Raw genomic sequence first — 22,921 nt, forward strand, 5'->3', positions numbered from 1 at the left:
CAAAAGCTTCAGCCTGTCCGCCCACCTTCTGCCTTTTTATGAATATATTGTATCTTGGCTAGTCGATAAACATCGTTTAACGTCTGACTAATCAGAGGCCAATTGAGGATTCGGTGTTACGACGCTACGCATTCCTTTCGTTCTATCTATGCGTAACATTTTCCCGAGGAATTCGTTAAATATGACGAATGCTGCCATCTAGAGGATAAGGCATTTACTTGTTCTTGTAAACCTATGAAAATCAAAGTTCGTCTGCTGATTGTTGTTGACACGCTTGTAAAGGCAACCGTTTCAAACAAGGAAAATGGCAATTGCTGAATACGAAGAGCTGAAAAATCATTTTAAAACACACAATCGCATCAGGGAAGTAACCGCACATTCCGCTAAAGTTCACACAGTAGACTGGAACTGCGATGGACGGCGGTTAGCATCAGGTTCCTTTGACAAGACGGTGTGCATTTTCACAATTGATAGTGACAGACTGGTACGTATATTACCGGCTTATTAACTGTAAGCTGGCTTGACGGATATTTAAACGAAATGTATAATTCAGGTTAAGGAACAGACGTTTTCTGGACACAATGACAGTGTCGATCAGTTGTGTTGGCACGAAACCAATCCAGATTTACTCAGCACAGCCAGTGGTGATAAAACCATGAGAGTCTGGGATGCAAGGATAAAGAAAAGCATTGCCACAGTTAATACCAAAGGTATATCCATTGTCAAATTCAAATTTTATTGTGCAAGTTCACACCCATTTGTTTCCCATTTGTCCTTCGCCAGGAGAAAATATCAATATTACTTGGTCACCTGATGGGAACTCTATTGCTGTTGGGAACAAGGAAGATCTCGTCACCTTTATTGATGCTAGGAATTTTAAAATTAGAACCGAACATCAGTTCAAGTTTGAAGTTAATGAGATTGAATGGAACAAGGCCAGTAACCTGTTCTTCCTAACAAGTGGGCAGGGCTGCATCCACATATTAGAGTAATGGTGAACTGTTTTTTTTTTATTCAACTCAAATGATACTACCAATCTCTCGATCTAGTTACCCAGAGCTCACGACCGTCCACGTCACTCAAGCTCACCCTGCCAACTGCATTTGCATCGAATTCGATCCTACTGGGAAGTATTTCGCCACTGGATCGGCCGACGCCCTAGTCTCGCTGTGGGATGCCGATGAAATAGCATGTTTGCGTACATTCTCAAAGTACTGATAAGGCCAAATGACGCAGTGGTTTTAGATTTCGGTTATTCAGTTAATAGAGTGGGTATTTTCTTAGGTTGGACTGGCCAGTCCGCACCCTGAGTTTCAGCCACGATGGATCTATGTTAGCGTCAGGGTCAGAAGACCTATTGATCGATGTTAGCCATGTAGGCACCGGTGAACGTGTTATAGCCATTCCAGTGGACACGCCTACCTTCACAGTCGCATGGCATCCACGCTCTCATCTACTTGCCTACGCCTGCGATGATAAAGATGACGGAAATCGAGATGCTGGAACCGTGAAGCTCTTTGGCCTCTCTAACGAGTGATGGCCCAGTGGAATCGGTGATTAAATGCTACACATGTTTTATGTATCGTTTTTTCCTCCTTACAGATTGATCGTACTCTTATCGTGAATCGTTTATCACGACTATGTCTTCAACTCTGTTGAAAATACATAAGATCCTTCCACTTTGTCGAAGGACATAAAAAGAGAACAGATCTCTTTAGCGGTAGAATTCTTTTTCAGAAGGCAAAAGAGAATTGTCTTTTCTTTCTTAACTTGCGGGAAAATATTGAGGCAAGTAAAATGTGAAGTGCCCCCTTATTTTTATTTTTAACTGTTTTTTGGCTTACTAATTAGGATTTTGCATGACAATTTTTTACATGATTATTGATTTAGGTAAGAACATTTTTTTTAATTCACGGTCGGAAACTTCCCCCCAGGCCCTGCGCGTGCTCTGTTTTGGTCCGTAGACGAAGGCGGAAGTTAGTTCCTCATACAATGTAAAAAAGAATTTTTCTTGATGGGCGCAAAGTATGAGAAAAGAAATGTGAAACTGAAGTAAACTGGGCAAGTTCGGTCTGCTTGCCCAATTCTTAGCAGAAGAAAGCCCCACCTGACCATTTACGTGAACCTTCGCACAGTCCTAATCATTTCTCTTATACTTATCATCCATAGGTTGATAATTTCGAAGTAATCGGGACTGCAGCCAGTATTCACGTCAAATTTACTTGTTTAGCGGGGGGGGTGGCGACTCCCTAAACCGACTTTCTTCCTACTTCAGTTTCACATTTCTTTTTTTTTCCCTCGTTTGTGCGGACCTTTATGTACTGTAGAGGTTGCCGTTCGCAGCATGTATTCCCAAATGCCCACCGTATGGCAGATGGTCCACAACTTATGTGGCACATTCACGACTTGAACTTTTCAGGACGTGACACCTCTATAGGAAGTGATCGACACCGCCTATTCCTACCACTCCAATGATAATATGTCAGTAGCATCCCTTTAATACACGAAATTAACTACCCAAACCTCGATGCTGCAAGCTTTGCCATTTTTCCACCCATATTCGTTCATTAATTTAAACTTGTGGACTAAATTCACAAAATAAATAATGAACTATGTAGTCTAGGCGAAGCTTGTAATAATGGAAAAAAAATTTTTTCTTTGAAATTAAGTCATACAAATAAAACGATTTGTGGCACAACAGTATAATTTGCTATAGGGACCGTTTAAACGTGGTCTGCCTTATTTCAGTATTGAATTGTGTTATTCTATATTCTACGAAAAAATTTAGAGAGAAGCAAAGTCCTTCCTTTTTCTGAAAAAAGTTAGTTTTTTTACTCAAGCTAGATGTCGTTGCTGTGCCTTTAGTGGTCGTGTAAATAAAATTGAAGTCCGACAAAAAAAATAAGCCCGATTTTTTTTTAATTCTTAGGTTGAGCTTCCAAAAGTTTTACTAGATGGCACTGATGTAGGGCAATCCGTTTTACCCCCCCCCTTCCCCCCCCCAAAAAATATCGGCCTCCTTTTCTGTTTCACTGCTATCGCCATCTAACGGCCAAGCTGGTCAAGCCGAAAAGTCGGGTTTGTTTTGTTTTGGCTTATTTTTAGAAACCTGTCCAAGCTGTATTCCCACTAGATGGCGATACAGATTCAACAGCCTCTGGCGTCTGAAATCGAACTATTATTACTTTTTGTTGTCATGTGATTCTCATTGTTTACTTTGTTTTTACGTTGACAACGTGTATTTGAGTTTCTCTCGTCTGAACGGTATCTTTATTTCTGTTTTTTGTTGTTGTTTTTACCTCCATCGCTATTATCCATGTGCAAATATTGCACTGCGTCGTTACGTAAACGAAATGTCAGCTGTTGCACTTGGGCTTAGGATGAGGTAATATTAACATACTCTTGGAAAACCAGGTCTCATGTTGTATCATTCTGGGTAAAGCCAGTGTTACAAGCAGAACTGTGCATGATATTTGGTGAAAATTGATGGTTTTTGTGTTTTACAACCAAAAGCCAATTTTCAGGATTATTAAGATGATTAATTACTACTTTTACATTTGCAACATGTTAATCTTATTCTGCTTTATTAGTAAACATATCCAGTAGTGGAGTTAAAAGTAACAGATGTGTTCTGTTGTGTACTCCTCACATATCATAGTTTGTTGCATGATTTTATTACTTTGCGAATCAATTGTAACTTATTTATGGATTTAAATGCAGATGTTCATGCCTGCATGTTACTGCAAAAACTACATGATAGCAGTCATTTGCCAATGCAACAAAATATTCACAGTCTGTAACAGAAGATTTTTTTGTTGGACCTTCAAGAAATTCTAACAAGATGTGCTATTTGCTATCAATATTCCGCAAGAATGGGATCTCCCGTCTACTTTTTCCGGTAATAACCATATCTGTTCCACTATCATCTTAATTCTGATGGCTATCAAATTAAGGGGATGGTTATGAAACATTTACGTCGATTATTATGTGTGTAGTAGTGCTTTGAAGTGGTATACAGGTCGTACCTTAAAACTGAACTTTAAGAACTTTGAAAGACCATGTTATGTTAATTTACTATAGTTTACGTTTGAAACTACGCAGATCTTTTGTAACTTGTAAAGGAGAACATAGTTCATTTTTTAAATTTTCGAAGTTTTAACTTTCAGTATAACTTCCGATTTGAAAATGTCTAATAACTCACTATCTGTTGGTCTGAATGAAAAAAGACCCATATTTTCGTAATCCTCGTGAAATTTGGGGTCGAATCCATGTGTCAGTAGAAAATACCCGAAAATCGTCAAAAATCGCAAATTTCCCTGAACTATAGTTCATAACCTTCATTAACCAAGGAACTCCCGAAAATGGAAGTTGTTTTTATGTGGCGTTCATAGTTTTTGAGCAACCTAAAATATAAAATTAGGGTCGAATCGAAACCATTACTAGCGCGCCAGTATGCTACAGCGCTAACATGACACATCAAACTTCTTTCATTATTCAAAAACTATAAACTCTATGTAAAAACAAATTTCATTATCGTGTTCCTCGTAAAATTTTGAATCTAGATTTATTGCTATTATTTTTTATAGGAAAAAATATTAAGCCCGGCAATATAAGCGCGGGCTTATTTTTTAACCCAATTTTGACCGTTTTTTACGTTTTATTCGAAAGCTATGAGTCCCACGAGAAAACAACCCTCACGTTTGTGATGTCCGTTCAATTCTTCATCGAAACCATGTATTTAAAGCGAAATCTAAAATTTTTCCAATTTTCTTCAAATCCTAGATTTCATTAAAAATACATTATTCCGATTCGAAATTGATCGCTGATCACGAAAATGGGGTATATTTTCATATTAGGCATTTACTTTTTGAATTAACCATAAAAAACAGAAAGTCGGGCTTATTTTGTCGGGCTTATTCAGTCGGGCTTAAAAAATTTTTCGGTCGGTGTATGTAGTGAATTAACTAGAAATGTTACCGGTAGATGGCGATAGCAGTAAAAGAGAAAAAAAAGGCCAATGTTTTTTATTTTTATTATGGGTAAAACGTATGGCAATCCGTTTTACACAAAAAAAAAAAAAAAAAATCACAATTTTTTCTTTTTTTCCGACACGTAGCCATCTACCGCTCAGACTCGTTATTACTGGCGTAGGCAATTTCAGTCCATTGGATGCCATTCGCAGTTAGTTCAGTAGCGTGGATGGAGAGAATAACGCGTGGCTGGAGGAACAATTGAAAAATGGATAAGATAATACAACAAAAGGATGGTAAGTATAAACATTATTATATTGGTTTTCAATTATTAATTATTGTTTATTAGATCAAATTATGAAGATGCAGGCCCAATTATTGGAACAACACAAAATATTAGATAACAGCAAAGCTAAGGATGGTAAGGGCTTATACGTAATGATTCTATTTATTTGCTTTTATTCATTTGTGTTTTTGTAGCTCAAATTTTGAGTCTACAAGCTCAGCTAGGGGAAAAGAACAAATTGGAATGGAACAGTTTCCAAACAGTGAAGGAGGTTTTTCCAAACTCATCCCTAACTGAACATGAGGATGAATTGGCATTAGGCAAACCCAGTCAGGTACCTAAACTTTTCAAATAAGAATTCCAAATAAGTATAGAATTTTAACAAACAATTATTTATTGCTTAGTTATTCAGTCTATCACCTGACAGTGTGTTAAAGTTAAATTCTGTTAGTGCTGCACTAAAAGAATTGTTAGTAATAAGTCCATGCAGCGAAGGAATTGAACAATTGTGGGATCGTATTTGGGCTGAAAATGGGTGTGGTACGGAAACCCAGAAATAGCACGAGTTCAACATAAAACATGAATTAGGTACTTTTCGGTTTTTTGTCTATCGAAACAGTATTTTTAATGCTATTATTTTGCATTCACAGAATTCTAGTGGGGAATCAAGTCAAGTCTAGAAGTGTTACAGGATGGAAGAGTGAGCCTACAGTTGAAAAACACTGAAAGTGCATTACCATTAAGGTATGAGGTAAAGTAATAGAGTATGCAAATTGTCTAATGAGAAGTACCATCTTGTGTGAATGAATCCTGTGTAACAGCAATCCTTTATAGTTCTGTTATAGCTAGAAGCCTCAAATAATTCTGCTTCTCTTGCTAAAGAACAACTTGTCCTTTACACTCAGAGTGTTGGTGAAGCTGGGTACTTAAATGGCCCTAAAGATGTTTCACTTCACTGGCATTGCAGCGATGAACATCATACATGGACTCTTTAGGTATGAAAGGAATTTTCTTGAAAAATTTTTGAATTTATGATGAAGCTTTTCTCCTCCTTTTTGCCAACCATGTCTAATCTACAAAAAAAAATTTATCCAATAAGAAAGGATTTTCAGCATACTGGGAACACAACTATCAACAATGCAACATTCTAGGGGTGTTATTTTATCCTTCAAGAGCCTTATACAATGATTTTCATCTACAATTTGTATGGCCTTTCCTGAGCTTCTGCCAGAAGTTGAATCTATGAGTCATGTAAGTCACATGAGCAACAATTGAGATGCTTAATGGTGTTGTTTTTCTTTTCTCAGTGTAGGTTAATAGTAACATTGGATCTGAAAAAATTCTTGGTTGGGGCATGACACTGAATAAATTGTAATGATTGGATGGATGACATGATATTTCTATACTTCATTCGGATTCCCCAGACGGTATTTGATATTAAAAAAATTGAAGTGCATATCTGGGCTCCCTTCTTTTCTGAAGCCCCGTTTCCCCTTGACTCATAATAAGCCCGTAGGGGGTCATGCCCCTACTGTACGGTATATATAAAAACAACATATACCGAGGTTTGGAGGGCTCTGGCCGGAAAGGGGACGTGGGGTGCCGCTTCGTCCGATGATGTGTTCACGGAGGGTGACGTGGCTGCCCACAAATCCGAACTAAAGGTTAATCGCTCCTGTAAAAATGTTCCAAATCTTCAGCTCTTCTTCCGGCTTCTCTTAGCCAATCACCGGGTAATCTCCCCGGTGGGTCAACAAGGCAGTGTCTCCCCCTGCCTGGGTTGACGGCAACTTTTGAAAGGGCTATTGTGCCTTTTTAAAGTTGCAAAAATAATTGTAATGTGCAGAGAATTGTCAATAAAATTATTTTTATAAAATTTTTTTGCAAAATTCGTTTCTTTCATAGTCTGTATTCGCTGTGTTCACACGTTACATTTTTTATATTTAGCTTGCTTAATTCAGCTTTATTGTTTTTGTCACCTTTGATGGTAAGCATTGTTTCCATTGGTTTATCGTATATCTGTAAGTATTATTTATTACACTCTTTGAATTCTTCAACTTAGATTCAAGGAACAATCTGGATATTTTATGAAGTAATTTTGTATTTTGTTTTACTCGTATGGGAACCGATCCCCAGACATTCAGCGTGCAACGCCGATGCTCTAACATTGAGCCACGAGATATATTTAAAATTTTTATTATCGCATATCATATGTTATCGTCTAGGATGTTTATGCAGTCTTTCACAACTATATGTTTATCTTTCTATTGCTGCCATAAGGTTCTTAGCTCTGTGGTAGAGCTTTTATCTGCGATACCTGTTACCCTGGGTTCAAACCTCAGTAGATGTGTAAAAATGAAGTAGAATAATGTAGAAGAGTATATTGCAGAATTGCATTTCAGTTTTATTCTAAGTGTAAATGCAAGTCCACAAGTGACTAGAAAAAAAAGCCAACTTAAAATCATATGATTCGTGGCTCATTGGTAAAGCATCGGCGAGGTATGCCGAACATCCAGGGTTCGATCCCTGGATAATAATAGAATGCTTACAGATAAATAATAAACCAATACCCGTCACCTTACCATCAAATGTGACAAAAACAAATAAAGCAAAGCAAAAAAAAAAAAAGTTGATGAATGTAATGTGTGAACACAGCTAACAGAGACAATGAAAGAAACAAATTTTGCAAAAAATATTTTATAAAAAAAATTTTTATTGACAATTCTCTGCACATTACAATTATTTTTGCAACTTTAAAAAGGCACAATAGCCCTTTCAAAAGTTGCCGTCAACCCAGGCAGGGGGAGACACTGCCTTGTTGACCCACCGGGGAGATTACCCGGTGATTGGCTAAGAGAAGCCGGAAGAAGAGCTGAAGATTTGGAACATTTTTACAGGAGCGATTAACCTTTAGTTCGGATTTGTGGGTAGCCACATCGCCCTCCGTGAACACATCATCGGACTAAGCGGCACCCCACGTCCCCTTTCCGGCCAGAGCCCTCCAAACCTCGGTATATGTTGTTTTTATATATACCGTACAGTAGGGGCATGACCCCCTACGGGCTTATTATGAGTCAAGGGGAAACGGGGCTTCAGAAAAGAAGGGAGCCCAGATATGCACTTCAATTTCTGAATTTTAAATACCGTTTGGGGAATATGAATTAAGTGTAGAACTTCCATGTAGTGTATCCAAACGTAAAAATTAATTCATGACCTTGCCCCAAACAAGAAACCTTTTCAGATCAAAATTTATTGTTCATCTATGAGACAATAAAACACCATTAGCATAAAAACTCTTAATTCACATGTATAGTTCGTACCTTACATGATTCGTGAGTTGATTGCGAGCATATTCTTCTGTCAGAACTATAAAGGATTGCTGTTGTAACGGATTCATTAACACAAGGTGGTACTTCTCATTAGACAATTTGCATTACTCTATTACTTTACCTCACACCTTAATGGTAATGCACTCTGTTTTTTCAACTACAGGCTCACTCTTCCATCCTGTAACACTTCCAGACTTGACTTGAACCCCCGCTAAAATTCTGTGAATGCAAAATAATAGCATTAAAAATACTTTTTCGATAGACAAAAACCAAAAAAGTACCTAATCCATGTTTCATGTTGAACTCGTGCCATTTCTGTGTTTCCATACCACACCCATTTTCCGCCCAAATACAGTCCCACAATTCTTCAGTTCCTTCGCTACATGGACTTATTACTAACAATTCTTTTAGTGCAGCACTAACAGAATTTAAATTTAACACACTGTCAGGTGGTGGACTGAATAACTAAACAATAAATAATTGTTTGTTAAAATTCTATACTTATTTGGAATTCTTATTTGAAAAGTTTAGGCACCTGACTGTTCACCTAATGCCAACTCATCCTCACGTTCAGTTAGGGATGAGTTTTGAAAAACCTCCTTCACTGTTTGGAAACTGTTTTGTTCCAATTTGTTCTTTTCCCCTAGCTGAGCTTGTAGACTCAAAAATTTGAGCTACAAAACACGAATGAATAAAAGCAAATAAATAGAATCATTACGTATTAGGCCTACCATCCTTAGCTTTGTTGTTATCTAATATTTTGTGTTGTTCCAATAACTGGGCCTGCAGCTTCATAATTTGATCTAATAAACAATAATTAATAATTGAAAACCAATATAATAATGTTTATACTTACCATTTTTTTGTTTTATTATCTTATCCATTTTTCAATTGTTCCTCCAGCCACGCGTTGTTCTCCAGCCACGCTACTCAATTAACTGCTAATGGGATACAATTAACTGAAATTGCTTACATGCCTGTAATAACGAAACCGACTGATAGATGGCTACGGGTAGAAAAAAGAGAAAAAAGTGCGATTTTTTTTTTTCCGCCATTTTTTTTTTTTTTATGTAAAACGGATTGCCATAAATATAGCCTTCTTACTTTTTCATTTTTGGCCAAATTTCAAATTTGGCTTAAAATACATGATTTCGATGCAGAATGGAATGCTTATCACGAATATAAAGTTTATTTTTCAATTGGCCTTGTAGTTTTTGAATTAAGCGAAAGAAACAGAAGGCCGGGCTTATTTTTAGTATCATTTAATCTAGATAACTATATATAATTCCGATTCAAAATTTTACGAGGAACACGATAATGAAATTTGTTTTTACATAGAGTTTATAGTTTTTGAATAATGAAAGAAGTTTGATGTGTCATGTTAGCGCTGTAGCATACTGGCGCGCTAGTAATGGTTTCGATTCGACCCTAATTTTATATTTTAGGTTGCTCAAAAACTATGAACGCCACATAAAAACAACTTCCATTTTCGGGAGTTCCTTGGTTAATGAAGGTTATGAACTATAGTTCAGGGAAATTTGCGATTTTTGACGATTTTCGGGTATTTTCTACTGACACATGGATTCGACCCCAAATTTCACGAGGATTACGAAAATATGGGTCTTTTTTCATTCAGACCAACAGATAGTGAGTTATTAGACATTTTCAAATCGGAAGTTATACTGAAAGTTAAAACTTCGAAAATTTAAAAAATGAACTATGTTCTCCTTTACAAGTTACAAAAGATCTGCGTAGTTTCAAACGTAAACTATAGTAAATTAACATAACATGGTCTTTCAAAGTTCTTAAAGTTCAGTTTTAAGGTACGACCTGTATACCACTTCAAAGCACTACTACACACATAATAATCGACGCAAATGTTTCAAAACCATCCCCTTAATTTGATAGCCATCAGAATTAAGGTGATAGTGGAACAGATATGGTTATTACCGGAAAAAGTAAACGGGAGATCCCATTCTTGCGGAATATTGATAGCAAATAGCACATCTTGTTAGAATTTCTTGAAGGTCCAACAAAAAAATCTTTTGTTACAGACTGTGAATATTTTGTTGCATTGGCAAATGACTGCTATCATGTAGTTTTTGCAGTAACACGCAGGCATGACATCTGCATTTAAATCCATAAATAAGTTACAATTGATTCGCAAAGTAATAAAATCATGCAACAAACTATGATATGTGCAGAGTACACAACAGAACACATCTGTTACTTTTAACTCCACTACTGGATATGTTTACTAATAAAGCAGAATAAGATTAACATGTTGCAAATGTAAAAGTAGTAATTAATCATCTTAATAATCCTGAAAATTGGCTTTTGGTTGTAAAACACAAAAACCATCAATTTTCACCAAATATCATGCACAGTTCTGCTTGTAACACTGGCTTTACCCAGAATGATACAACATGAGACCTGGTTTTCCAAAAGTATGTTAATATTACCTCATCCTAAGCCCAAGTGCAACAGCTGACATTTCGTTTACGTAACGACGCAGTGCAATATTTGCACATGGATAATAGCGATGGAGGTAAAAACAACAACAAAAAACAGAAATAAAGATACCGTTCAGACGAGAGAAACTCAAATACACGTTGTCAACGTAAAAACAAAGTAAACAATGAGAATCACATGACAACAAAAAGTAATAATAGTTCGATTTCAGACGCCAGAGGCTGTTGAATCTGTATCGCCATCTAGTGGGAATACAGCTTGGACAGGTTTTTAAAGATAAGCCCGACAAAATAAGCTCGACAAAATAAGCCCGAAAAAATAAGCTCGACAAAGCAAGCCCGACTTTTCTTATTATTTTTATTTCTTCCAATAATATGTGGTATATCTTCATGCTATGACCTATATTTACCAGGTATACCTTCCAATTAGCGTGATACAGGTAAATAAAAATAGGTAAATGCAAAACTAATAGGCCAGTTTGAATCAGCGTTCGATTTTGAGCCTAATGTGTGTTTTTTTTATTGAATGATTCCGAGAAAATTGTGTTTTTGTTTTTATTATATCAACCGTTTTTGGAAATACACCGAATATTTGTGCTTCATAGCGCTAGCGCTGTAGTGTACTGGCGCGCTAGTATCTTACTGGTTTTTACGTTAAGCAGTATTTGGCTTTTATCCACAGGTTACCCCCCGTATCATCAACCAACCGGGGCCGAGTCCCAACTGTTCCTCATAAAAGCCAAAAGTACGATGTCATAACTTTTCCAATTTCAAATACTGCAACTTGGTACAATATCTATTTAGGGACAGAAAAACTATTGTCGGCAAACATGAAAGATAAAAGCAGTCTCATCGTCCTAAAACACCTTGGTCTGTCGTGGAAAATAGGTCAACAAAATTCACATTTCAGTCAAAGCAGTCAAATAACTGAGAGTAATTCTTTTCGGCAAACACGTTGAGAAAATGCATAGTATCCATAGGTTTCATCGAACCATCATAGTCACTGGGTAGACAAGCAGGATCCACGTGTTGGTGCAGAGCTGCAAAGCATCGGCCGTGAAAGAATAACTGCAAACAGCTTACACAAAGAAAGTAAGCGATTTTTACAAACAAAGCACTTAAAAATTCAACTAACAGACCCGGCTGCGAATTTTGTTTGACAGGAAAGGCCAAAATATAGCCACTAGGATTTTTATAATCCGAGGTTCATGGACGATATGTATTCCTTGCAATCGAATAGGAAATACATCCTGTAGTAGAGGGGAAAAAACAACAATCAGTTAGTCCACCAAAGAATATTTTGTACCTTGGTGTAAGATAAATTTTACCTGTACGATGTCCGTAATTTTCTTTATCAAATTTGGCGTAAATTGCCCCACATGATGAAGTGTAAAATCTTTGACATCAATGATGGCCACTATGCCGTTAGTCTGCGTTTCCACTTCACAAACCAGCCTCTGCAAGCAGAATACTCCACATCGTATCATGTCTTCCAAACTGCAAGTTGTGAGATCCCAATTGCCTTTAAAGAATATCAAATCCGAACCTTTAAATGCTATAAAATAGACGAAACGTGAATTTTGCCATTACGTAGGTTTAATATCAACACTCGACGTCCATTTTGCTCGCGGCGTGGTGAGCTAAGAACATGGCCCTTGTCTAGCACGTGTTTTACGCGTAATGGGTGCAAGTTTTTAAGGTCTGGGTAATTTTTTGTCATTCTCAGGTAATGATTCAACTTTTAACAGATGGAATGTTAACAGTATAAAATGTCAATACAACATCAAGTCATCTTAAAACTTTACCAATTTCATTGCTCGATGTACGTCGTATTTGCGTGCATGGATGAAACACATTAGCACTTCATCACTCAAGGCAAGATCGATGTCGGATTCTGTTAAAACAAAGTAGACCAGTTGACTATGTGATAAAGGTGAAATGGCATTACTGTTACCTTTGATGAGTCCCCGCAATGTTGGTAAAAGTTCTTTACTACGCTGGATTTGAGACCTCATATTACTGTTCATTTTTCCGTTGCTGACCAGTTGCCAAACTGTGGTTCTCAACACAGAGCGACTAAATTTTCAGTTGAAAATGGTTAATGTGCTCTAACGGTCCACAAAGCGACTTGTTCACAGTCACAAGCACAACTAGCCTGTGCTATCTGAATTTCCGACTCGGTATAGGCCTACTTATAGACCATTGTCATTTAGAAAATGGTCAGGCAGGTCAAGGACGAAAGTGTTTCTCTGTGGGAAAAACTAGGTCAAATATGTTTTTACTTCACTTGAAACCGTAGAAAATACTGGGGGATCGTAGTGGATAACAAGGCCTATACATCGATGAAGCATGGTCTATTTGCAGACTAAGACAATTGTTGGAAATCACTTTTAGCTGTTTTCTATAAAGCCAATATATATGGTGTCTTGTTTTCCTTACATTCCCACTTATGTACAAGGAAATACCGATCTCCGTTTTGCCCATAAACATATACATCTGGTCTTCTCAAAACTAATTATTTTTAGCCACATACGTTATACACAGTAATTACGTTAAATAAAGCACTTAAAGCTGATAAAGAAACCTTGGTAATTAATGTTTGATAAGGCTTTATGTAATAAAGGAAATAACGTACATATTACCGGCCTAACACAATCACCAAGGTTCCAAATAAGGGCATAATGATGCCGGGATAACTTTATTGTTATAACTGTATCCAGCATCCACATCAATTGGATAGAAAACATTGCCTTTCCAGCAAACCAGTTGATTAATCTGCATTCATAGAAATTCACAATATTATTATGCATACCAATCAGAGCTACAACTAGTAAAGTACTTACAACTAGTAATACCTTATCAGCCATTAGTAAAAGATAAGAGATTTTTTTATTGAGCTGCGAGAATTTTCCTTTAAATCCGCATCTTAGGGCTGGTCCATTTAAGCTCCAGTTTTGCATAGAAATTATTAGCTCGCGAAAAGCCCGTGCATTAAATACTGCCATTATATTGTATATGCGCGTAGCACAAAATGAAACCACAAATAAAAAGCTATCGACATAGAACAAACATGAAGTAAACGACATGGCCACAGAAAAAAAACGTGCGAAAGGCCTGAAACTGTATGGGCTTTGACTTGGCATAATAGAAAAATATTACAAAATTTTCGCGTTCTAAACATGCTTGATTTTTAGTTAAAACAATCGAATATTTTTGGGTACTCACTCTCGGAGAAAACACTGGAAAAACACATGGTGTCCATCGATTTCATACAACCGTTATAGTCGCTGGGTAGACAGGCAGGATCAACGTGTTGGTGAACAGTTACGAAACATTGTCCGTGAAAGAACAGCTGTAAATGTTTCAGGTAAAGCAAACAGTATCAATTAAATGCGCCTTCACATTTCTACATTTCTTTTAATTATAGCCATTGCAAAACAATATGTAAGTAGACTGACCCGGTTGCGAATTTTGTTCGATAAAAAAGGCCAAAATATGGCTACGAGGATTTTCATAATCCGAGGTTCATTAACAACGTGAATTCCTTGGAATCGGATAGGAAACACATCCTGTGTGGTAAAACACAATCAGTCATTTAGTTTTACCATCTACAACAAGTATCTTTTGTTCAAACCTGAGCAATATCGGCAATTATCTTAACCCAATATGGTGTAAACTGCCTTACGTGGTTAAGTGACAAATCTTTAACGTCGAGGATAAGCACAATGCCATTAGTTTGAGTGTCGAGTTCAGATACCAGTCTCTGAAAGCAGAACACTAATGCAAGAAAAACGTCTTCCAAACTACAAATGCGGAGATCCCACTTCCCTAAGAAAAAGAAATTGTAACCTTAAACTTCACAACTGATTAAAATGACAATTTTTTAAATTACGTAAATTGATCAACAATATGCGACATCCATTTTGCTCGCGATGCGGAGAAGCAAAGAAGTGCAAATCGAGCACGTGTTTCACACGCAACGGACATAAGTGTGCAAGTTCTGGATGTTGCTTTGTCATTCTCACATAGTTGTTCAGCTTCCAAAAAATAGAATGTTAGTATGGTAAAATTGAAATAAATACTTTTCAAGATATTACCAATTTCATCGCTCTGTGAACGTCGCCTTTACGGGCATGGATAAAGCACATTAGCAATTCATCACTCGTTGACAGATTGATGTTGGATTCTAAAAAAGAAGACTGTAAGCAGGACATAAAGATGGACACAGAGTTTTTCTTACCCTTGATGAGCACGCGGAATTTTGATATGAGCTCGTTGTCGTCGAAATGAACACGAGATTTTGTGTTGTTATTCATTTTCGATTGCACTTGTTACTGTCCAGCCTTCAATCTTTAGGGGAAATAAAAATCAGAAATTCAGATATGACACAACCTGTAGACGCACTTTTCAAAAAGGCAATGACAATTTTTCATGGTTGTAATTTTCAACATGCACAGACAAGTTTAGTGTTTTCTGACCCTGTTCGTCTTATTTTAGTATGGAGAAAGGGCTAAACTAAGCTAGGGGCATGGAGGGGGAGAGTAAGGTTTCTTACGTTGAAACTTTTCGTCTCTTTCCCTAGACCAAATTCTATTCGAAGTGGAATCTTAATGACAAAGAAACTATCACTTTTGAACTTTGCGCAGCCTTTACGTTAGCAGTGGGCAGAGAAAAACTAACACCCCCCCTCCCCCCCAAAAAGAAACAAAAAAATGAAGTGGAAATCGGAGAAGGGGAGACAAAAATTAAAAATTCGAAACGCAAATGATAGTACAAGTGGCAACGCTGTTCATGGCGCTTCCGAAACTTGCCGTCAAATTTGAGTGTTGAGAAAAAAAAATTACGCTGCGTATATATTGTAGGCTCGTTTTATTCTTTTAGTTCTTTTTCAGGAACAGATACTTCACCTATCGTCCTGAGAAAAAAGCGGGCTTGAAAGCCAGAAATTCGACTAAAAATTTTTATATTGATCACCTTGATTAGCAGGAGTAGTAGGTATTAAAAATTTAAACAATGGCTTATTATGATGATGGTTTTGCCTTCAAATGTGAAAAGAAAAGTACCTAGTTGTCCACTTGCGATATTTTAGAGATGTTCGTCAATTTCAGGCTGTGGCAGCAAGTGGTCTGACTGAAACAATCTCTAATAATCGACTAATACGCAAGTGCTCTGAAAACCAGTGTGTGGTAGACAGAACTGTGATTTGAGACTTGAGCACCAACTGACCCAAATTCTGCAGTGAAGGAGCAAAAGGCCATCTTTTTAGGGTCAAGTAATGTCAAGTAAGCTGCTGTTTCACTCGACCTATTAATTTATGGGGATTACATGAAAATGCATTTATTTGTTAAGAGGCGACAAACAAAAATCAAAACTCCTGTCCACTTGAAATAAATATTATTTGTGTTTGTATCAGGTTTCCTTCCAGCTCGTTGTTATATGTTTATCATACGATTGTTAAACAGAAAATTTTGTAATCGACGTAAATTAAAGCATACAAAATAAATAGTCACGTTTTTCTTCTTATACACGCAACGCGTTCAGCAAAGACAAAAAATCAAGCTGAATAGTGCAACTTTTAAATAGATTCTTGGTATCATGACGTTCGGTCATTATCTTTGCTGATACTAACCTGTTGAACCGGGAGGATTTTTGCCGGCCACCACGATCAGTAACACATCGATGTTTGGTTGTTTGGTTTTCAGTTTATGGGTACCCATTTCCTGAATATGCAGTACATTCACGAGAATGGCCACAACGGGGAAAGGGAGGTAGAACGAGAAGTGGTATCTAGCAACAGTTATCCATAAATGACAACCTGTTACTTAAGCAGTGATTGGCGTTCATTCGCACAATATGCAATTGTGCGTTAATCGGGAAAAGTCTTATCCAATTATATTTTTTTACGCGGAACGACGCCCAACTGTCAAACGATTTTACCAACTTTTCAAATGAACTGTGTGTTTTGGGTTTTTCCACTGAACCCATACTCAATGTTTCAGTTCACTTCAAATACAGATTATCTCGCTGACGGAAAGATATACATACAATACCATTGGGATAACAACATACAGTAAACTTAAAAAAAAAATTTAACTGTTCTAAAACATTACCTGTCTTTCATTGTATGCGCACGAAGGCTCAATAAGCGAATCTTGTGGGAAGTCTGGATAACGAAAACGTTTCCATATTGACATTGCCTGTGCGTGCAATGGCTGGTGCACCTCACATGAGATCCTGGTCTTCTAAAAAACTCAACATCTAGATTCCACTATCAGAAACGAATACTATAAATATCTACTGTTGGTTTTGACTGACCATTATCCGTACTCTTTGGTAACAACCGCCAATGCAACTTCCACGAGATATTTTTGAAAATGTCGTCTGCAAAAAAAAAAAGAAAAGAAAAAAAAATTACTGTCAACAAGAGCTAAATTCGTCATAAACAATGAACGTTGTGGAAGATACCATTGCGATTACACTTTCAGTGGTAGGTATAATATGCGACATATTATCTGGGGCCTGGTTGAAAACCCACGAATACATTTCTGACTTTTGTTCCCGGTAGATAATTTTTTTTGCTGGTGGTTGGGTGTTTTTCATGAAGCAATTGTTTAGGGACTATGAAGTTCATCATCATACTGTTCAGTTGATATTTTCAGTAACATTTGCCCTTTCATGCATAATGTTCGAACTTATAATTTTCGAAATCCTCGGAATATTGGATGCAAGGTATTTTTTTATTTTCTACAATGAAACCAAGGTTTTCTTCATCAATCTCACTATTTATAGCTATCGTTTTATTTGCTGGAATGTGGTGCTGTATACCATGCTGGTATTTGTGATTGTCATCATACCCTTCTACATAGGATATTTTGTGCTGTCAAATATTCGGTTTGGTAAGTGTCACAGGTACATAATAGTTCATTCTTGTGACTAACATTCATGAAATTGATTTTGTCAGTCAAAAAAGGTCTTGTCAAAATTTTATCACTCATGGTTTGGATTTTCTACTTATACCTATTTTGGAAAGTTGGTGATCCTTTCCCAGTAATAAGCAGCTCTAAGAGAAGCCTTCGCTTGCTTTCCATGGAACAGGGCATCTCACGAATAGGTATTATTGGTGTAACAGTTATGGCCCTTCTTTCTGGATTTGGTGCTGTCAACTATCCATACACTTCTATGGCAGTGTTCATGAGGTAATTTTTCATGAATTTCTTTTGGCTTGTGTAATTGATACTTAATTTTCCTATTCTCATTTTAGACCGGTTACCCATACTGACATTCAGATAGTGGAAAGGAAGTTGATGCAAACCATGGACATGATCGTTGTGAAGAAAAAACGAATCGCCCTCATGGAAAGGGATTCCCGAAGTCAAAAGAACAGAAATACTAAGGACGCTAGCACTTCAGGAGTATGGTCTATGCTAAAAAGCGTGGCTTCTGTTGGCGTCGGCAGCTCTGAGAGTAAGTGATCATATGACGCTCCCAGGGCTATTTAATTAAATTGTGATCGTCTTCTTCCTATAACTAGACTTATCAACTCTGAAATGCGAAGTTTCAGCTCTTGAGGAGCTTAGCCGCCAACTTTTTGTAGAGGCGGTCGATCTCCACACAATGGAAGACAGGCTCGAATGGTATGTTACAAACTTAGCACTAAACACATTCTACATATTAAGTTAATGTTGTTAATTTTTAGGTCAACAACGTGGCAAGGAAAGTACTTTAATTTCCTAGGATATTTTTTCTCAATCTATTGTATGTGGAAAATTTTCATTGTAAGTATTCCTAGAAAAATTTGAGAACGGTTAATTATAATTCTATTTATATTGTCATCGGTGTGATAAATCAACAGAGTACTATCAACATAGTTTTTGATCGAGTTGGCCGTGTAGATCCTGTCACGCGCGGGCTTGAAATTGCTATTCATTGGGTTGGATTGTCAATTGATTTCAATTTTTGGTCTCAACACGTTTCCTTCTTATTGGTTGGCTGCATCGTCGTTACCTCAATTAGGGGATTACTTTTAACCCTGACAAAGTTTTTCTACGCAATCTCAAGCAGCAAATCGTCCAATGTCATAGTTTTACTTCTGGCCCAAATTATGGTAATATTTAAAACTTATAATTTTTGTTATTAAGGGATAATTTCTTAAAATGATTTTTAAGGGAATGTACTTCGTGTCCTCGGTCTTACTCATGCGCATGAACATGCCTGCCGAGTATCGTACCATCATCACTCAAGTGCTTGGAGATCTGCAATTTTCATTTTATCACAGATGGTTTGACGTAATCTTCCTCGTCAGTGCGTTGTCATCCATTGCTTTTCTCTATCTCGCTCACAAACAAGCGCCATCAACGGACAGTAAGCTCAATAACTATTGATGCGAAGTTTTGGATTTTGTGATTGTTCAAATAAGTGGTGCGGATTTTTTTCAAAATCGGTTCTCGTATTGCTGGATGTTTACCTTGTTTGTCATCGGTTGAGTGTGCAAGTAATATAAATATTTGTTAATATTGAATCTCCAGGTTGAATGCTGCTTTCAGTTTCATTTTTCCCAGAGGCCGGCATCTTTCATTTTAACTATGTAGTACTTTTCGAGCGCGTTGGCACATTTGCAATATTCTGTATCCGCTTCGTTGTAATGGCGGCAGTTCGAAAACATTCGGGAAATGTCTGCCATAAATAGTTTACGGTGGACGTAATACCGGTTTTTTAGTCGGTCCCCCATGGTCTTCAAATCTGCAGTTAAAAAACGATTCCTCATAGTACGTGTACACTAGATAGTATCCTATCCATCGTAATGGAAAAATACCCATTGGAAATTTGATGTGATCGTAATAATCTGGAACTTCAGCCCGATCAACTGGCTTCAAGAAAGGCCATGAGGAAGGGTGACTTCTCACCTAAACAATAAGTTATGAAACTCTATGCTTATCCTACAGCCATGAAAATACTACCTGATTGAGAACTGAACGTAGGGCTTGGTACAACTGCTCTGCATCAAAAGTCTCTTCAATTACACGTTTCGAACCGTAGCCGTGGGAGGGCCGCCAGCCTGTCAATTTAAGTCCCGGAATGCTGTCAATTGGAATTTCACGAACCCCATCTTTAAAACAATTGAGGCCTGGATGAACCTGGCTGATTTCTTGTTGTTTCATTTCAATTAGATGCTTAACGATCTGTAGACAAAATGTATTAGGGGAAAAAATTGCATCGCGAGAAACTTAATCACTCATACCTCTTTCTGCTTTCGAATAATTGCGGTAAACTCCGTGTAAATAATTCGTGGGTTTAATTCACAACCCATCAATGTTGCACCTTCGTAGTCCTTAATGTATCCATTATAAACGGATTTTTGAAGCTTAATTTCTTTACTAAATCCTTGTTTCTTGAAATATCCTTTATTAAAAAAGACGTAGCAAAATCAGTATGAAACTTCCTTGCTTGTCCATATTTAGCTTACTCACCAATAGCGTACTCGTCGGCAAAAGTAAGAAAGTGGAGGACATTGTGTTTGATGTGGTAATCTTTGATGTGGTTCATCAAGTGAGTTCCATATCCTTTAACCTGCTCCGATGAGGTAACGGCACAGAATACGATTTCGGTGAAACCTTGGCTGGGGAACATTCGAAAGCAGATACCACCGATTGGTCTATTATCCTTGATTAACGCCAAAGTTCGATGTTTGCTAAAAAGAAACGTTTGTTTATGAATGAATATGACACAAAGTAACTATTAATCTCACCAGTCAAAAACCAATCGCGTGATATACTCTTTCGGCATTCTTGGTAATTGGTGAGAAAAAACGTTCTGTAAGCCAACCAACCAAGACATAGTTTGTTTTGATACAGTTTGTGTAAGAGAGTTGCCCACTACGTGGAAGGATATCAAACCACGACGTTCTTCCTGTTTTGCTGCTTCGTCTCTAGGCGCGTTTTCTGGAAACACACTCTGGGAAGAAAATTTTTTATGTACCATATTTCGTTAAAATGTGCGAAAAGACCTAAATGTGTTAAACTTACTTCGGGTCCTAGCATCTTTTTGGGGTCATTGATCACAGCAAGAATTTGTGCAACAGTTTCTTCGGAGATGTCGTCACTCAAACGCAGCCTCTTTGTATCACCTTCAGTACTAGGTTCATTATCCCCTTGTCGCTTCAGTAAGTTCCTATTTTCAATTGCACAATAAAAGCTTTTTTTTTTCATTCTGAACCAATAAAAAAATATATATCATTACTTCTCGGCATCTTTCGAAATAGACCTGACAATTCCACTAGTCGTCAAACGGTGAAAGGTTGCTTCCCCTGGTTGTGCTACATTTTCGTCTAAAGTTTATAGCATTCTAGTATAAGTATAAAATGCAATAATAAAACATGAGTCAAACAAAAACCTTTTATGCTTTCACGGTTATTTGCGGGGCGATGAACATAGGATGGATCCCACACAGGTGACGCATCGTTTCCTAGTTCCATTTCCATATCTGCCAAGAACTTCGGGAACTGATTGATAATCATATCACGTCGCTCGGGTGGTAACCGATCTTTTTCGGCTATAAACCGATCCATTAATTGCCGCTGAACGGTTGAATATATCAGACGTAGGAACGTTCGACCGAAAATAGCACTGGTATCGTAGCATGGTAAGGAATCGCAATACGTCGGTACGTTGCAATAACATAACCACCTATCAGAACAGAAAAATAAAGTAAACTTACGCGCAAATTTATCTACGTTAGAACTATGATAGAACACACCTGGTGTAGCTCATTCGATACACGGAAAGATCAGCTTGTGGATAATGTTGTTTCCAAACAGTTGGTGTTTCCAATTTCCAATGATTAAGACAATGAATGAACATTTTGGCCAAATCACCCATTTTTTGGAATTCCTATAAAGTTAGTGAAGAGTTGTGAATTTCAAAGAAAAAAATTAGTTTCAATAATACCTTTGGTATTTGTTGACTGTATTTGTACATGACAAAATTGTTTATACCCTTGCTGATGCTAAGTTTTTCAAATGGAGGAGAGCCCAGTGGACCTTCAACAACTGGTTTGGTCATTTGCATTATGCATTTCCTTAATAGCTAAATTACAAAACAAAAGATCAGATTTTTAATGCTGATAGAAGTATGAAATTTGGCATATTTCTTACTTTAAAGAGACAAAAGTAGACTTGTTTATTGTCTGGATCTTCCTCCTTGTTTACACAGACAAACAAGTTTTCAATGTCGACTACCAGACTCAAAAGTTGATTCAGTTCTTCATTCGTTGAATTTAACAAATGTGATACATGTTCTGACAGGCTATGTGAACAACTGCGGCAAGGATCAGTTAAATTAGCTGTAGGAAGAGCCATTGTCATTCCTGGTGTCGTATTCACATTTGTAGGTGCAGGAGGATTTTTCCACCCATTGCATTTGCAGCTCTCATCAACCTAAGGGAGAAAACAAGCATTTCAACGTCAGCAATGCATTCTAATTAACAAAAGCTTGTTTCATAATTTTAAAAATTGATTGCCCACATACCTTGCAACTAGAATAAACAGCCAGCTTTTCCAATTTTTTGGGATGAGGCCACTCGCGGACTTGCTGCTTGCGCATTTGAATTTTCTGTATGTTGTTTAAGCGAATCGTACCGACTCCAGCGGTCGAGGCGTTAGTCACAGTAGTTTGATTACAGGTATCAGCCATGTTTAAAGGTTTGATCCTTGCAGTTTCCGAATCGAGATAACTACCTTTACTTGTGCATTAGAACTGGGTACTGTCACCTGGCATTCACTAGGAAAAACGGGGAAGTCCACAAATACTTTTATTTCCTTGAACTAGCAGAAACGCGTCTCTATTTGTTTACCCCCGGTAACAATTCATG

At 37.3% G+C, this 22,921-nt stretch overlaps 5 protein-coding genes across 6 annotated transcripts; 2 read left to right on the forward strand and 3 right to left on the reverse strand.

Annotated features, from left to right (window-relative positions):
* The first annotated feature begins 264 nt into the window (after nucleotides 1–264).
* LOC130687062 (THO complex subunit 3-like) lies at nucleotides 265–1,688 on the forward strand. Its single transcript, XM_057510227.2, has 5 exons — nucleotides 265–484; nucleotides 554–710; nucleotides 784–988; nucleotides 1,050–1,211; nucleotides 1,285–1,688. Exons 1-5 carry the CDS (start codon nucleotides 305–307, stop codon nucleotides 1,535–1,537), a joined length of 957 nt encoding a protein of 318 aa, XP_057366210.1. The 5' UTR covers nucleotides 265–304; the 3' UTR covers nucleotides 1,538–1,688.
* A 9,945-nt stretch (nucleotides 1,689–11,633) lies between these two features.
* LOC130687024 (alpha-tocopherol transfer protein-like) lies at nucleotides 11,634–13,404 on the reverse strand. Its single transcript, XM_057510182.2, has 6 exons — nucleotides 13,011–13,404; nucleotides 12,862–12,950; nucleotides 12,647–12,794; nucleotides 12,385–12,578; nucleotides 12,196–12,306; nucleotides 11,634–12,124 (listed from the first exon to the last, which is right to left on the reverse strand). The coding sequence occupies exons 1-6, from the start codon at nucleotides 13,081–13,083 to the stop codon at nucleotides 11,963–11,965; spliced, it is 777 nt and encodes a 258-aa protein (XP_057366165.1). The 5' UTR covers nucleotides 13,084–13,404; the 3' UTR covers nucleotides 11,634–11,962.
* Nucleotides 13,405–14,043: 639 nt separating this feature from the next.
* LOC130687023 (alpha-tocopherol transfer protein-like) lies at nucleotides 14,044–15,476 on the reverse strand. Its single transcript, XM_057510181.2, has 6 exons — nucleotides 15,297–15,476; nucleotides 15,154–15,242; nucleotides 14,949–15,093; nucleotides 14,691–14,884; nucleotides 14,515–14,625; nucleotides 14,044–14,408 (listed from the first exon to the last, which is right to left on the reverse strand). The coding sequence occupies exons 1-6, from the start codon at nucleotides 15,370–15,372 to the stop codon at nucleotides 14,247–14,249; spliced, it is 777 nt and encodes a 258-aa protein (XP_057366164.1). The 5' UTR covers nucleotides 15,373–15,476; the 3' UTR covers nucleotides 14,044–14,246.
* Nucleotides 15,477–17,442: 1,966 nt separating this feature from the next.
* On the forward strand, nucleotides 17,443–19,574 carry LOC130687129 (Golgi pH regulator-like). 2 transcript variants are annotated; one of them, XM_057510282.2, is made up of 9 exons: nucleotides 17,443–17,543; nucleotides 17,622–17,785; nucleotides 17,846–17,952; nucleotides 18,018–18,252; nucleotides 18,318–18,520; nucleotides 18,588–18,690; nucleotides 18,753–18,831; nucleotides 18,909–19,160; nucleotides 19,222–19,574. In XM_057510282.2, the coding sequence occupies exons 1-9, from the start codon at nucleotides 17,502–17,504 to the stop codon at nucleotides 19,435–19,437; spliced, it is 1,401 nt and encodes a 466-aa protein (XP_057366265.1). In that variant the 5' UTR covers nucleotides 17,443–17,501; the 3' UTR covers nucleotides 19,438–19,574. The 2 variants fall into 2 exon arrangements, with proteins under 2 accessions (XP_057366265.1, XP_059353582.1); XM_059497599.1 differs by having other exon boundaries at nucleotides 17,524–17,547.
* On the reverse strand, nucleotides 19,432–22,906 carry LOC130687128 (histone acetyltransferase KAT2A-like). The gene is made up of 13 exons (XM_057510281.2): nucleotides 22,579–22,906; nucleotides 22,206–22,487; nucleotides 22,000–22,137; nucleotides 21,809–21,942; nucleotides 21,446–21,738; nucleotides 21,293–21,380; nucleotides 21,079–21,223; nucleotides 20,802–21,007; nucleotides 20,524–20,744; nucleotides 20,295–20,455; nucleotides 20,014–20,235; nucleotides 19,869–19,959; nucleotides 19,432–19,795 (listed from the first exon to the last, which is right to left on the reverse strand). The coding sequence occupies exons 1-13, from the start codon at nucleotides 22,741–22,743 to the stop codon at nucleotides 19,602–19,604; spliced, it is 2,340 nt and encodes a 779-aa protein (XP_057366264.1). The 5' UTR covers nucleotides 22,744–22,906; the 3' UTR covers nucleotides 19,432–19,601.
* Between the last annotated feature and the right edge of the window lie 15 nt (nucleotides 22,907–22,921).

This window comes from Daphnia carinata, chromosome 2 (assembly GCF_022539665.2).
Source record: "Daphnia carinata strain CSIRO-1 chromosome 2, CSIRO_AGI_Dcar_HiC_V3, whole genome shotgun sequence".
In the NCBI taxonomy this organism is placed as follows: domain Eukaryota; kingdom Metazoa; phylum Arthropoda; class Branchiopoda; order Diplostraca; family Daphniidae; genus Daphnia; species Daphnia carinata.